The following is a 15320-nucleotide window of genomic DNA, read 5'->3' as shown; positions in this document are numbered from 1 at the left end:
TGATACATGTGAAAAAGTTGCATGAATTTATATCGTTGTTTTATTAATTTTATTTCGCTTTTCTTTTATCGAAAGGTCTCTATTTTCTTCATTTTTCACAAGGGCAGTTTAGCGTAGGGACACATTTTATGATGAAATCTTGTCTGGTAATGCGGTCGGTTGTTCGGTTTAGCTCCGCCAACAACAAGGTCCGGCACCAATGATGAACTGCACTCATCATTGATGCGACCGCTTTGGCGGGAACTTGATGAGTGCGGTTTCATGTTTCAGCTACTAGCGGGCAAATCATATTGAAAACCTATTGGCCGGACCTTGTTGTTGGCGGAGCTAAACCAAACAACCGACCGCATTACAGACAAGATTTCATCCTAAAATGTGTCCCTCCGCTAAACTGCTCTTGTGAAAAATGAAGAAAATAGAGACCTTTTGATAAAAGAAAAGCGAAATAAAAAAAATAAAACAACGATATAAATTCATGCAACTTTTTCACATGTATCAACGTTTTAGTAACTTTACTAAAAAACATTTTTTTACTACAAAGCGAGTGTTTAAACGAAGTGCGTTCTAATGTTTCGTCCCCAGGGGGCGAGTACACAAAATGAGCAGGGAAATTAAACCCCTTTGATTTAAATGAAACCAGGTTTTGCCGAGTATTATTGACTTTTTTCAGACCATAGAACGTAAAGGCACAATTATTTATTAAAAGGGGATTTTAAGTGAAATGACTGCCAGGTTGATACAGTTATATAACAGACACACACATATATTTAGTCCTATAGTTTTATTTATATTTATGTATTTTATATTTTCATATGGTTGTCTGGTACTTGGTGTTTTTCTTTCATGTTTTCCTGAACACACACACATATATATATATATATCTTTAGTGAAGTTTAACAGTGGAAATTATTTAAAGGCTTATTAAGGTCTTTTCAGGATGCAGCAGCGTGGTCATCTATTGAGCTTCTGGTTTTTCTGGTTTCCTGGTTGTGAGCAGGTGTTTCACAGTCAGATCTGTTTCCACTGAGGTTTTCTGTTTCACTCAGGTCATCGAGGGTGTTATGTCCAACTGTTCAACAATTGTCTGCTTTTTTTAAGCCCAGGTATAAAACAAACAAACAAACAAAACGTCTAAGACTCAGTCCATACCTCACTGGTGTATTTATGTCGGGAAAAAAAATCAATCTTTTTGTTCGTCATCTCCTGCGAAGGCGTTTGTTCTCAGCCTGGACCAAATCCAGACATTTCTATTCAATTCCATGACATTTTGAGGTGTTGTGAACATTCTGAGATATTTTGGAGAACAGTGTTAGGTGTGTGAAGGACTTCATCGATCTGTTATAAACACACACATGATTTAAGTATCCAGATAACTTTATTGTTTTAGTTTGTCAAACAGACCCAAAAAGCACAACTAAGGGATGTCACTGTCCAACATGTCTCAGGCTTTGACACCAGTGATGAAAAGAGTTGTACAAACTTTTTTTTTTTATTAATGTCAGTCATAATGAAACCATCACAGATTTCCAAGTTTTGTTTCACAGAATGAAAACAACAGGCAGAACAATTTCAGCTCAAACTGAACTTCAGCTGAAAAACCTTTTTAACTCCTCGGCTTCTGCTCAGCTTTTCATCCACTAACAGCGCCGCCGTGGCCAGCTGGAGGAACTGTCCGGGTCACATGGACATGGACTGCAGTCGAGTCGGGGTTTTGGTCTCCAATGAGAAGGAGCTAAGACTGAGGCCCAGCAGATCCAGAAGCTTCCGTGTGTCTGTTGTCGCCCGGGACAGGAAGTCGGTGAAAGTGCTGCAGAGCCTGGGCCACTTTGTCTGGACACATGTTGTAAACAGGATGAGTTGGAGCCTGAAAAACAAGAAGTAAATGGAGGTGAGCGTTACGTTTATTTCTTTACATCCTTGAATACATCTGTGGAACAAGTGAAGTTTCTGGAAATGCTGGTCCTTGTGGTGTAACGTCACCAATGTCACTTCCTGTCCAATGAGGAAGCTGAAGGGTTTGAATCAGCTTCACCTGCTTTGGTTCTGAACACACTGACAGCAGGTGCAACCAAGGCCACGCCCACTAGGGAACTGAGGTTTCACAGGTGGAAGACACAGATGAGTTCTGTCCTGGTCTTCACAAAACCTCTCTCTACATTCTGGACATCTGGAAACATTTTATTTTACAAGTCTCCCTGACTCTCCTGGTGGCAGGGTGAAAAACTGCAACAGACACGGGCTTCACAGTCACTGTAAGATGGTGGAACTCCAGGTCAGTTGTTGGACGACGAGACGAGGAAGTGAGAAGATCATTAGACTAACACCAGCCGACCAGGAGACCCTGACGACCAAGTGTGAGAAGGTTCTCACCAGGTATGTGATGGACCACACACACACACACACAGATTGGATGGTTCTGCTGCAAATGTTAATGGATAAAAAAAACTGGTGACAAAACTAATAAAATGTTTTTTATTGTCAGTTTTTGACAGAACCATTAAAATAGAATCCCAGTCTGTGGTTCAGTAAATTATACTTAGATCTAACAGATGTCCAGTCCAATAAAAATAGTCTCATCTTAGTATTTTATCAATGCCTCACCAGTCTGTTCTCCTCTTTGCCCAGAATCGTTTCATGATGAAGGTCGTTGTTTCCAAAGTGTTGTGCAATGGAGAGTCCACTCAGGCAGTAACACGTGTGGTAGAAATCCCTGGATCTACACACACACACACACACACACACAGATGGTTAAATATTGTTAAATGGGTGAAAGGGTGCAGCAGTGTGGTTCTGTGAGGGTCCAGATGGCTGGTACTGGTACTGGTACTGGTACTGACTTGCCAGGTTTGTCCAGGAGGCCCCCTGCTGGGTTCTGACAGCAGAGGAGGATGTACTCCTGCAGGGCCTGCTGCTGGAACATCCACCTCTGCCGACTGAGCTCCGACTCTCCTGCACCAACACAGCACAGTTGGTCACAAACAGAATCAGGTTGGGTGGGGGTGAGGGGGGCAAGATTATTTAACTGGGAGAAAATATCTTAAATATAAGAAGTACCTTCTTTGAATAAAGCTCTGTGCAGCAGCGGCAGGAGTCCAGCCTGCCAGAAAGAGTAGCAGCCGTCCACCAGTTTGTTACAGCGGCCTTGAAAACCTCCCTCGAACCTCATCTGTCTGCTCACCACCCACCTCTGACAAAAACACACACACACATTCAACAGAAGTGAAGAAAGTATTTACAGCGGATTTTTCCAAAAAAAGAAAAAAAAAATCCTCTGTTTTCTCACTTTAATACTGCAGCTCAGAGGTTTCCATCAGTTTCAAGGCCAATAATCTCCAAAGCTACGGGGCGGGGACAACTGACTACACAGTATTTATTGATTAAAAGCAGGGTTTAATATTAGACTGGGACTAGTACCATGTATAAACCCAGCGTGTTGATACACAGGTTCACATATTGATGTCTCAACATGACCATGGTAATGTGAGTAAGAAGTGGGCCGGGGGTGTGGGGGGTGCAGAGGGGGCGCGTCACTGCTTTTTAATAACCTACCTTGTCTGACAACTGACACCGATGCCTGTGTTAATTGGTGGAAAACAATCAAGTTCGATTAGCCAATTATCATCCATCCAAATTGGATAAATGTCTTTGTTATGACTTATACTTCATGGCACACGAATGTATGACTTTGTTATGACTTTGTTATGACTCGCACACAAATGCGCTGCGAGCCAGTGTTTGAGACCCACTGATATAGAGGATCTTAAGGGTGACAGTATCTGCTGTTGGCTCACAACCCTTCTGCTGCCCCGCCCTCTGCCATCACCTTGTCTGCCCCCTGCTGGCACCTCCAGCTCCTCTGACTCTCAGGTTAAACCACTGACGCAGAAATCCATATGTGTAAAGACTTCTCAGGAGGCACAAACAGACACAGCGCCCCTCGGAGGTTGCTGATCCTGTCGACCTCTGACCCTGACTTCAGGCTGAGCGAGGTTCAGATCCTGAGCCCAGAGGAAGTTGAAGCAGCTTCGACGTCATGTAAATTTAGAAACCACATTCAAAACATCTGCTGGAGGACAGTGACGGTCAGATGGTCTGTGGCCGGTGTTCTAATCTGTGCTATCTTCTCTTCGGTTAGAGATTAGCATATTTCTGGTCTGTGGCCGGTGTTCTAATCTGTGTTAGAGATTAGCATATTTACTGTCACCTGACCAGAAATGGTGCTAAAGAAACCAGATGGACTGAACAGGAAGTTTGTTTCTCCTTTATTGGAGATAAATGTCCTGTTCATTTACTTTCTTTATTTAAAGATAATCTGGCAATATTTTAAAATAATAGGTCATTCAGACACTGATAGTAAGAGAATATTGTCTAAAAGATGTTTTATTTTGAAAATGTCCGGTCCGTAGCCTGGGGTTTTAGACACGCTCTACATGACGACACCTAATAATGTTTGCGGTGCAGCTCCAGGCTCCACCTCAGACAGTGTGTTTGTTAGCAGACATTTCTCTGGATCTAATCTGTCCGTAGGTCATAACATCCTGTTCTTACTTTATCACACACACAGAGCGGCCTGTAACAGTGGCATTAATCCAGCTCCAGGACTGTGATGTGTGATTTAATCTATCTCTGGTTTTGGGCTCCAGGCAGATAAATGACCTCTCGTTGTTCCTGTGAGCAGTGGCAGAGTTTTATTAACGCTGGGCTCTGACTTTAAAACCTCGGTCTGAATGAAAAATAAAATAAAAATACAAGAGTAGAAACGAGATTTTTTTTTCTCTCTTACCAGTAAGGCTTTGAGATTCAGTACGTGTTCTTTACCCAGGATGACAAGTGCAGCCGTGCCACAGAAGGTGTAACCACCGTGAGCTTCCAGTCCTGGGACTCCGCTGAGACCACCCTCCCAGTTTTGACACCTGGGAAAAACACAAAATCAAAAAAAAAAAAAAGATCTGGAGATATTTCCTTGAAGCTGTGGTTCAGCGGGTTCTTTAGCTGGTTTTTTAGCTGCTGGTCTGTCCGTGTCGTACCTGAGGATCCAGTTGGGCGTGTTCTCAAACAGTTTTGTTGTCAGGATGTTTGTGAGCGAAGCTACAGAGGCTGCACAGTACGCACTCCTGTGGAGGTACACATGATGAGTTTATGTCTCGACTGCCAGGTTCAGATGATGGTTATGTCAAATGAATAGATAAAGTTAGGTAGAACACCTGACGTCCACCTCTCCTCCGACGTGCATCACAAACGAACCATCAGGCTGCTTCACTGACCATAGGAAATCTAGAAGCTTCTCCCTGGACCAGGGACACAGACACAGGGTGGAGGTCGAACATTGGCTTTTTTTTTTTTTTTAAAGCATTATTAACAACGGTGTTGGTTTTACCTGTCTATAACGTTGTAGGCCTCTTCTGTGCCGATGATACAGAGGGCGTTGACGGCAGCGTACGTAGGCGCGAGGTGAGCGTGTTGACCCGGTCCTCCGGCGAAGCCTCCTGTCGCCGACTGACAACGGGCCAGGAACTGACACACGCTGGAGAGAGGCCAGAAAACAAGGACTTAAATACAGTGAATAAAACCTAAAGAACGTTTAAAACTTATCCTTATTTAGAATATATACTTTATTACTTTATAAAACCGATCGCAGGCTTCTCAGAAATCACTAAACTAAACGGAACATTGAGTCCTGAAATCAGTACCAGTGAAATGGTCTGAAAGGAAGAAGAAGCCAGGGACATGGATTCCACAACAGGGCCAACAGGGAGTGTATTTCAGTGTGTGTGTGTGTGTGTGTGTTGGAGGACTGGCACTGTGCGGTGCCAGCCGGTGTGTTGGCAAACCTCATAGTAATAATGAGTGCGTGGGTTTGCAGCCTGGCGTCTCCACCGTGGATGTGGAGCTTCAGAGTTTCAAGTGAGTTAATCAAGTGACGACAACACGGCGGCGGCGGCAAACAGATCAGTGTTTGAAGTCACGACGACAAGTCGTTCTTCTGCTAAAACTGATGATGATGATGAGTCAGCATCAACTGAAGATGTACCACAGCCTTTACAGCCTCATTAATCTACACACAGTGACGGCTGTTGTTCATAACTGAAATGATCAAACAGGAGAAGTGACTCCCTGATTTCATTTTACTGACACGGCCTCGGTTTTTGCTGTTAATTCTGTTAAATGAGGAATTGGAAATGCAGCATTGAAGGTAGCAGTTAGGACTATAGCCCCCTCTTGTGGACACAGTAACAGCCGTCCTTTTACAGCTTCATTGAACGTTATTTAAACACAGTCATTCATTTTAATCAGATATTTTTATTGAACAAAAGGATTTTTTGTTTTAAATGTGAGAATTTTTTTAGCTAAAAATTAAGAAAATATTAAAATTTAATTTCAGTTGACTTGCATCCCACTATAGAGTTCAGAGTAAGACTTGAATTTCCATATCAGGCACAGCATACAGCGGGCTGCAGTGTCTTTACAGCTTCACTGACAAAAACTTTAGTCAGTTTTTAACGACCATTAGATCATATCGCTCCAAAAAATAAACAATAAAAATCTGTGTTTTTCCTAATGGGGGGCCAAGATCATTCAGCTGCAGCTGTTGTTGCTCATTATCTCAGACTTTAGCACAGCCGACTCTCCAGCAATATTAAGGATGTTTAATAGAAATATTTGGCAACGCGCAGGTTTCATTTGGCACCTGGTAGACGTGTGTGTGTGTGTGTGTGTCTCACTCTGAGGCCACAGCAGAGGAAATGGGCTCCTCCAGTAACTCCAAACTGTGGAGAATCCAGAAACAGAGCCAGGGTCTGCTGGCGTCCAGACACTACATGAACAGAGAGAGAAAGAACAGGGTCTGCTGGCGTCCAGACACTACACGAACAGAGAGAGAAAGAAAAAAAAGCTCTGCTGGAGGCTAAGATCTCTTTGTGCCGTTCGATTCAGAAGCAATGCATCACCACTGTGTGTGTTGTTGCGTTTTTACTGGAAGTGAGACACTGTACCTCGTAGGCATCAGACAGGTGACGTAAGCCCTTCCTCAGATACTGGTAGTGCTGGTCCCGCATCAAAGTAGGTCTGAAGAACAGAGAGAGGAGGAAAGATCAATCACAAAAATAGGAAACAGCAGTTTAATCACTTGTATTCCTTTGTTTCTCCCTCCGTTGTTGTAATTTATTTTATCTTATAACAAGTCTGACTGAACAGTTATGTCTTTATGAAGACAGCTTTTCAGATTTTGAGACTGTAAACAATTCATTAAAATTATACAAAATTAATTGAAACCTCCTATTTATAGATCCTAAACCTTTAGGCCAGGGGTCACCAACTTTATTTATCAAATTGTCAAAAACTGGTGGCCAAATACTCAAATAAAAATAATTTTTGTCTAACATTATTGATTTGTAGCAGGCTGGATTGGACGGTTCAGATTCGGCCTGCGGGCCGCCAGTTGATGATCAGTTCAGTTCCAGTAAAAAGGCCTTTTGTTCATCCCACTCTCTGCCCGTATTTTAGCTACAACGATTGTAATTACACTCCGCACACGGGCCAAGCATCACATCACTGCTCTTAGGTTTCACTGCATCACAGCTGTAACTCAACAACAACAACTGGAAAGGAAGTCCTGGAGGCAGAAGGTCTGGGGCAAAACTGAGTTAAGCAGCTTAGAGGCCGGAACGCCCACCGACACAGAGCTGTGAGTCAGACCAGGGTTCAGCTGTCACTGTTTATAGCGGACAGCAGGGGGGGCTGCAGACTTGTTTCTGCTGCAGCTACTGTAATACTGTAAAGCTCCATATATTATTATATTATGACTCTGATTACCCTTGAAGGTTGTCTGAAAAATTATCTTCGATGTCTTTGACAACATGTTTGGATTCTCATTTATAACACAATTTATCAAAATGTATTAATAACAGCTCCACCTTCTGGCCAAACAAATACAAATACAGAAAATAGTGAATCCTGGTGACACAGAGGAACCAATCCCAGAATGGGTTTCACACTAGTTTGTAGTAAATTGTATCAGTCCAACCTGAGTTACTAACATCGACTCTGTAGTAGTGTTCCGAGTAAACACTTGTTCATTCCGGTTGTGGAGCTGCTGACATTTAAGTCAGCGGCAGTTGTCATAGAAATAAGATGAGTCACAGCATTAAACAGCAGCTGATGGCGGCTGACGGCAGCGAGCACGCTCGTGGGCCGATCAGAGCATCGTTAAGATAACGGCGCTGCGCGTCTGCCTGTCATACAGCAGGTGTTTGTGAGCCACAGACAATGAGTGTATGTGTCACAGCGGCTGTGATCATGTAATCATCAGGCACTGATTTAATACTGCCATTTAGTCACTTTCAGCCTCAGATCACTGCACATCTGTATAATGTAATATGTGTCATACTGTTAACAAATCCAAAAGGAGACTCTAGTTTTTTTAAATTGACAATAACAGGATAAATACCAAGAAATGGTGAACATCCCTAAGTTTTAGTGTCAATAATTTATACTGGGGTCATAACACCTGATGTCTCTGCGTCTATGAAACAGAACTTGTTACTTAATCAATATTCATGTTTGTAGTATAACATACTGTGGTTACTTACTGTGGGACGCTGTGTATTTGTTTGTAAACACTGAGAACCTCTTCAATACTGGCTTCAACTTTTTTCTGATCAAGAAAACAAAAAGAAAATGTTTAGAACAACTGTTCAACAAATTTAAAAACATTGGATTTGCGTTACATCAGGTTCCACATATTCAAATATATCTATATATATATGCACTGTTATATTCACAACTATTAGGTTTGAAATATTAGGTTGACCTTTTTCCTTTAGCCTTTTTGTCTCCAAACTTGAACATGTTTTAAGTGGGGAAGAAGCAAGACACTATTTATTATCAATTACCGAATTTACACATAATTACATAATTTACAATTACTTCTGCAGATATTTTAAAATGCACTTTAAGTATTTTCAATATTCTTTCATTCTGTGTAGTGTTTAATACAAAAACATCGGTGTTCGTAAATGTTTTAACTCACTATCCTTATTTAAAAGCTTTGAAGGTAGTTTGCATTAAACGGACATTTATATCGCACCAGATGCAGGGTAATTAAATAAATTAAGTACAAATAGTTCATGTCGTATGACATAGTTCTAAAAGTAGTTTATTTTATATCATCATATCAAGTAGCACCTAAGTAAAAACTGGAACTTAATCCCATTAATCCCTACAATACTAACAAAGTACTATTTTATTTTGCTGGCTAAAGCTACAGAGTTTACGTAAAAATAAATGACCTCGTCCTCGTCGGCTCTGTTACTGTGTAATAAACGTGTAATGGTAGGCGAACCATTTTACTCTGTCAAAATATTCTTCCCAGCATGGAGGCTATTCTTTTAGCAGCTTTAGCAGTAGCCATATTAGCCATATTAGCATCGAACCGATGCTCACCTGCTCCAGTGAAGTCACGGTCTCCACGCCGTCGTCACGGAACATCTCCACGGAGTGACGCTCACGGAAACACCGCAGCGTCGTCGGTACACCGTCCATGGAGGCAATTGTGAGAGACGTAACAGAAAAAAATGGAAATACTGCGGCACTGGGTACTTTGTTTTGATTATTCTATCACTTTCACTGTAGTATGAGAACTTCCGCTGGGCGGAAAATAAGCGTCCGCTCGTTACGGCGTCTCCAATGGTACAAACTTTAATCATTTGCATTTTTGTGTAGTCGATCTATAGTTTGTATAAATGTCTAAATTTCAGTTTAAATCCCAAAACAAATTTATATCGTTTTTTTTCATCCACGTGAATAACTATGCGCTTATTACATTATATCTACTCGTCCCAAGGAGTAAGGGAAGTAAGAAATGTGTTATCGACTTTTTAAAAATAAGAGTACTATAATATATAAATTCAAGTGTGATAAAGTGACTAGAAACTGAAAATAACAACATATAAAATGGACCATATCAAAATCATTTGATTGGTTCAATTTCGAAAAATTACATTTTGAGAGATAAGTACCACATCGAAGTTAGCGGTGTCCTGAAAATCAAAATATTTCGTGTGGTCCTCATTCTAATGCTAATGCGCGTTAAACCATAAACCTTTATACTGAAAATCTTCAACGGAAGTGCATTTCCCTTCTTTAACTTGAGTGCGGTCCACCACCGCACCCACTGAAAGCTGGATGCAGGCTGGGAATCTGGAGCATCCCCGATCTTTTCCCAGTATTAGTGAACACAAAGAACCGAGGGCAGAAGCTGGAAACCCGAGCCGACATGGGACACAGGACGGAAGAGATCCTTCACTCGTCCTCTAGTTAGCTGTCACCGCGGCTTTTTATATTTTTATTTATTGTTTATTTTATATCCACAGCATCCAACGTTATGGCCAAACAGTACGATGTCCTCTTCCGACTCCTGCTCCTCGGAGACTCCGGGGTTGGAAAAACATGCTTGTTATGCAGATTCACCGACAACGAGTTCCATCCTTCCCACATCTCCACCATCGGTAAGACCTTCTAGACTCCGTCCCTTTTGTTATTGACTTAATTTTAACGACCTAAATAATGGAGTCACATTCAATTGATGCCTAGAGATAGACCCGCACACACACACACACTCCCCCTGTATCTGTATGCGTGTGTGGGGTTAATGCATTTTTAATGTAGCGCTCATTTATTATTATCAGACCTGGTCAGTGTTTTTAATGTGTCTTCATTTAGATGATCAGTGTAAAGTAATGAGGGTTTTGAATATCCAGCCCACGTGACCCAGGGTCTAAACCCTGAGGGGCAAATTGAACACCTGGCAGCAGACCCACGTGACTTTAATAACTGTCAGGACTGGGCTCTGACTTTGACTCATCATCTGGGATTGAGGTGTGTTTGGGATCAGTGTCAGTGTGATCTCTTGAGTCTAGGTTGAGGAAATAAAATGAAATGTCTGAGCCTTTTTTTTTCTCCCTCTCTGGTCCACTGACCAGTAAGATATAAATATTCTTCGACTATAAGTACACATGGTACACAATGGATACGGGGTAGATATATATATATATATATATATATATAGGCGAATTATTGGAATAATGTGAATCAGAATTCCATATTTAGTCCAGCAGAATGAGAATCATATAACAGGTGGTATTACCGATAAATAAATGTAATAAACTGCTAAAATGTCACAAAGTAAAACAATCAATTATTGCACATTTGTAAACTTACAAAAATACAATTGTTACTATTACATTATTAGGCTTTGGAACATACAGTTTCGCTGTTGTATTATTGCATATTTGTAAAGTTGACTGGCTAATATTTGTGACTGCACTTTTTAAAAAGTCAGCATATATTTTTATTACACATTTTGTTAATGTTTGAAATGTATTATTGCACATTTACACCCACAGCATTTTCTTTTTGCACACGTAAATGCAGCTACTGTGTGAACAGTCTTGTGAAATTGAAATTTTGCAGTAAAAACATTCCTATTATTGCACATTGGCTGATGTTAAAAAACAAATTGATAGTAACCAGTTTCCATCCCACAAATGCATCTGTTACCTTTTTAGATAAAGAGGTCACGCAGAGGTCAGGGAACTGCTTTATAAGAACAGGATGTTCAGAGAGGCCTGTGGTGCAGTACCTGTGGTCAGGACTTGAACCCAGGTGCTACTGTTGTGTCCCAGGGCAGGACGCTCAACGCCAAGTTGCAAATCAATCCACAGCCACCTGGTGCTGCTCCTGAGTCTTCGTGGACTGCCCTCAGGACAGGCATCTGCCGTGAAAACCTGCGCCAAGTCACGTGATAATGACAGCCTATCATTACCGTCCGTTATGCAGGTGATATCACTGGTATGCAGTATAAAATCTTTATTAGCTCTTGGTGGTAAACATGACGGTCCGTTTCAGACTATTTTACTGACCTGCTTTGCTGCAGTTTTGTATGAGGAGGTAGATTTGAAGGATTTCTTCAGTTCTTGATTTATTGGGGACAAGTTAAAACGATTCCCTCCTGCACTTCGTCACAGAATTTGTTTTTTTCTCACATCCATAAAAACAGCATTGACTCAGCAGAGCTGAACTAAAGCGGCCTCTCGTACTTTGTGCTTTGTGCAGCTGTGGATTGAAGAGTGTGGACTGTGACAGGAACATTACCATGCTTCACTTCAAGGCATGAGTCATAAGAACGTAGAGGGAGCTCTCTCTCTTTATTCTACCACACTGAGATGGAAACTCATTTTTTTTACCTTCTGGACATTATTTGTTCTAACTCCACCCAAACCTGAGTTAAGGTCAGGATTGATGAATGACATTTCATTCAATCAGGCAGAGGTGATGGTGCCTGGATAAGGCCGAGACACTGAGTCATGAGCCAGGATATTACTGCAGACAGAGAATATCCTGTCGACAGCTGAGCTGGACGCAGACGTCACTCTGTGTTCATCCAAGATAGAATCATGAAAAAAGGACTTGAACATTTGGACAAACCTTTTATTTTTACCCCAACGGTGCGTTGGAGACCTCTGCTGTTCCAGTCTCTCTCCACCTCCTCCACGTCGCAGTCTGAATTCTGCTTCGGTGGTGTTTCCAAATGTCAAAGCCTCAACAAGTTTAACATGTTTTTGGACTCAGATTTATAAAATAGTTTGATTGGACGGACGAATAGTCCAGGACAAATTTCTGGGACTGATGTAGGATTAGGAGGTAGCCTTCTTCCTCCTCTTCCTCTCTTTCGTTTCTTCATCTTCTTCTTATTATTATTCCTCTTCCTCCTCCTCCTCTTCTTTCATCAGCTTTCTTTAGAGGTCATCACAGTGAATCACGTTCCTCCAGCTCCACCTTTACACCAACCATCTCCATGGATGTCGTCCATCACTACATCCATAAATCTCATGAGTCTTTCTCATTCCTTCTTGCCTGGAAGCTCCCTCTCCTACAACCTTGGTCCAGTATTCCCAGATTCTCTGCTGTTATTTTATCAGAACATTATCTGTTGTTCCCATAATAATATCAGGACATTTGGTCCCAAATATAACCTGACATCTGCAGCAGCAAACTCTGGTTTATTTTAGTAAGAGACGTGAACGTTTGTTTGACTGGAACTACTTCCCTGAAGGGTGTACTGTAGACGATCACTCGACAAACGACTTCAACCACTCACTGACGGTGGATACAACGGTTTAAAACTCTCTCCTCCTGGAGAGGCGGAGAAAAAGTCCTGCCTGACAAAACGTGACAACAACGGGAACGGCTGTGTGTGGCCTCCGTGATTGATGGCAGACCTTCAGTGTGATGAGTTCACCCAGCCGTGATCACAACACCTCGGGGGCCGCAACCTTACGGGCCGTTGTATATCGAGCTGAGATGTGGGCTGAGGCTGTTGCTTGTACTTTATGTGTATTTTGACAGGCAGTGGTTCTGAAAAGGTAACAGTGGGGAAGATTAAACCCAGCTGTTGTCACCGAGCCTCTTTAAATCATCTGCTCTTACCCTCAGTCGTGTCTTCACTCACCGGCCCCCGATGATAGGCTAACCAGAAACGGGGGGGGGGGGGGGTCTCACAAAAATCAGACAGCATCGCTCATGAGTTTATTAATAGAGAATCATTAACGAGGTTTGCGTTCTGGGAAGATTGTATGTAATACAAAGCTATAACCAGGGTAGACGTTGTGTTTCTGACTGGTCCAGTTGTCAGTGATGTCACTGCTGCACCTCGATGTCATTAGTACCAAAGGCCGTGGTGGTCGTATTCAAATATGTTGGATTGACTTTAGATGCAGGACCCGCTCTTTGATGCCGTGTCCTTCAACGTCTCACACAGAGATATAAAAAAACAAGGGTTGAACGGAGACAATACCAGCAGTCGTCAGGCGAGGGAGCTGTACACCCTTCATCATAGTCCATAATAGGGGCAAATAACCATTCACACTCACATTCACGCTCATGGCTCAGGGCACATTCGCACTAGGAGCAGTTTTTATTTTCATTTTGCCTCAGTGGTTTTTATATCAAATTAGTTTTAAGACGATTCTTTTAAAAAAAAAACTAAATTTAACAATAGAAATTGAAGCATTTATATTAACCATTCCACATCAACGAGAATGAGTGTTGACAGCTGGGATTGGCTCCATGTTCAATGTTCGAGACGGTTCGCAGCTGGTGCACGTCCTCGTGGCTCAAAGACCCATTGATTTTTTCTTCTTCTTTGTCAGAACATCCATCTGTCCGTCCATTAGTGACTCAGTCACCGTTACCTACAGCTAACTGACGTGTGTTACTGTAGTAAACGTTCACGCACAGTTGAACGCTGTTAATTAGTCACGTCAGTTTGGCGGACGGTTTGACACAGCTACAACGTCACCAATGGCGAAACGCTGCCATGTTGTATTAACTGCAGCGTCTGGTGTTGTGACGCTTCCAGTCGTCTGCGATGGTTTTTAGATCCTCTACGAATCAGTTTTAGCTTTGCTTGGATTTCATGAAACAGTTTATATTGATATATATCAATTCTGGGTTTGGTCCAATACTTTTCACTGTATCTATGGTTCATTTAGAACAGTCCAACCATCATGACCGACCTGATGATGATTTGTTGTCAGTGACGTCTTCATGTTCTACAGGAGCCTTACTGGACATTTGGTTTCCAGCATTTAAAACAAAGCTAGGAAGACAAAGTTGCTTTAGTTGTCATTGAATCGCTTCATGAGCGATTCCTCAATAGTTACTTTCCAAAACTTGGTCCATTCAAATAGCAGAACAAGTGGCCCGGAGCATGGTCAGTACAGAAACTGGGAGAATCAAAGATGGTTTGTACTCCAACATTTCTACAGTAGAGCAGAGCTTGAATGTTACTCCCAGTAGCCTAGCAACATGCTGTGGAAGTGTTAGCAGTTCACAGAACAGTAACATGGAATTAACTTTAGCTGCAAGACGTGTTCAAGTCCAAATTGAATTATTATTTATTTTATTTTAAAGTGAGTGACAACGTCCGGTCCAGCGTCCTGACTAAGTTTATATCTGAAAAGCCTGGGCTCTGACTCCAGATGGACACCTCGTCTTCATTAGTCGTTACGTTCCTCCTCAGCCTCAGGCGTGACAGGCCACTCATGATGATGATGCTGACCTTTCTCTTCCTCCAGGTCTAGTTGTTGTTTTGGCCACAGGCAACTGTTGCCTCCATCCACCGCTGAACAGAACCATCAGCTCGGCTGCTGAAAGATTGTCTGTCGGCTGTGGAGCTTGTGTCAATGTTTTCAGATCTAGACTTTTCGCAGAACTGCAGTCGGGGGGGGGGGGGGGGGGGGGGCTTTTTTTTTTCTGGTGGG

General features: G+C 42.1%; 2 protein-coding genes across 2 annotated transcripts in view; one reads left to right on the top strand and one right to left on the bottom strand.

The window, feature by feature from the left end:
- Positions 1-1356: 1356 nt before the first annotated feature.
- Positions 1357-9669, bottom strand: fntb (farnesyltransferase, CAAX box, subunit beta). Its single transcript, XM_008313439.3, has 12 exons — positions 9442-9669; positions 8589-8653; positions 6993-7065; positions 6723-6814; positions 5378-5524; positions 5205-5288; positions 5028-5114; positions 4784-4913; positions 3055-3187; positions 2838-2949; positions 2602-2716; positions 1357-1864 (listed from the first exon to the last, which is right to left on the bottom strand). Exons 1-12 carry the CDS (start codon positions 9538-9540, stop codon positions 1733-1735), a joined length of 1269 nt encoding a protein of 422 aa, XP_008311661.1. The 5' UTR covers positions 9541-9669; the 3' UTR covers positions 1357-1732.
- Positions 1871-15320, top strand: part of rab15 (RAB15, member RAS oncogene family) — a 20210-nt gene continuing 6760 nt past the window's right edge. The window contains exons 1-2 of the mRNA XM_008313438.3: positions 1871-2373; positions 10371-10505. Of these exons, the coding sequence (XP_008311660.1) occupies positions 10382-10505 (124 nt within the window). The 5' untranslated portion in view covers positions 1871-2373; positions 10371-10381. The remainder of the gene's footprint in view (positions 2374-10370; positions 10506-15320) is intronic.

The sequence above is a fragment of the Cynoglossus semilaevis genome, chromosome 7 (assembly GCF_000523025.1).
Source record: "Cynoglossus semilaevis isolate Cse_v1.0 chromosome 7, Cse_v1.0, whole genome shotgun sequence".
Lineage (NCBI taxonomy): Eukaryota > Metazoa > Chordata > Actinopteri > Pleuronectiformes > Cynoglossidae > Cynoglossus > Cynoglossus semilaevis.
This window is presented reverse-complemented; position numbering and strand designations above follow the sequence as displayed.

Coding starts and splice junctions, on each gene's coding strand:
- fntb (XM_008313439.3), bottom strand. CDS start 9,540: ATGGACGGTGTACCGACGACGCTGCGGTGTTTCCGTGAGCGTCACTCC. Junction 5,289..5,377: donor GCCTACAACGTTATAGACAG/GTAAAACCAACA, acceptor TCCCTGGTCCAG/GGAGAAGCTTCTAGATTTCC. Junction 2,950..3,054: donor CAGAGCTTTATTCAAAGAAG/GTACTTCTTATA, acceptor GTGTTGGTGCAG/GAGAGTCGGAGCTCAGTCGG.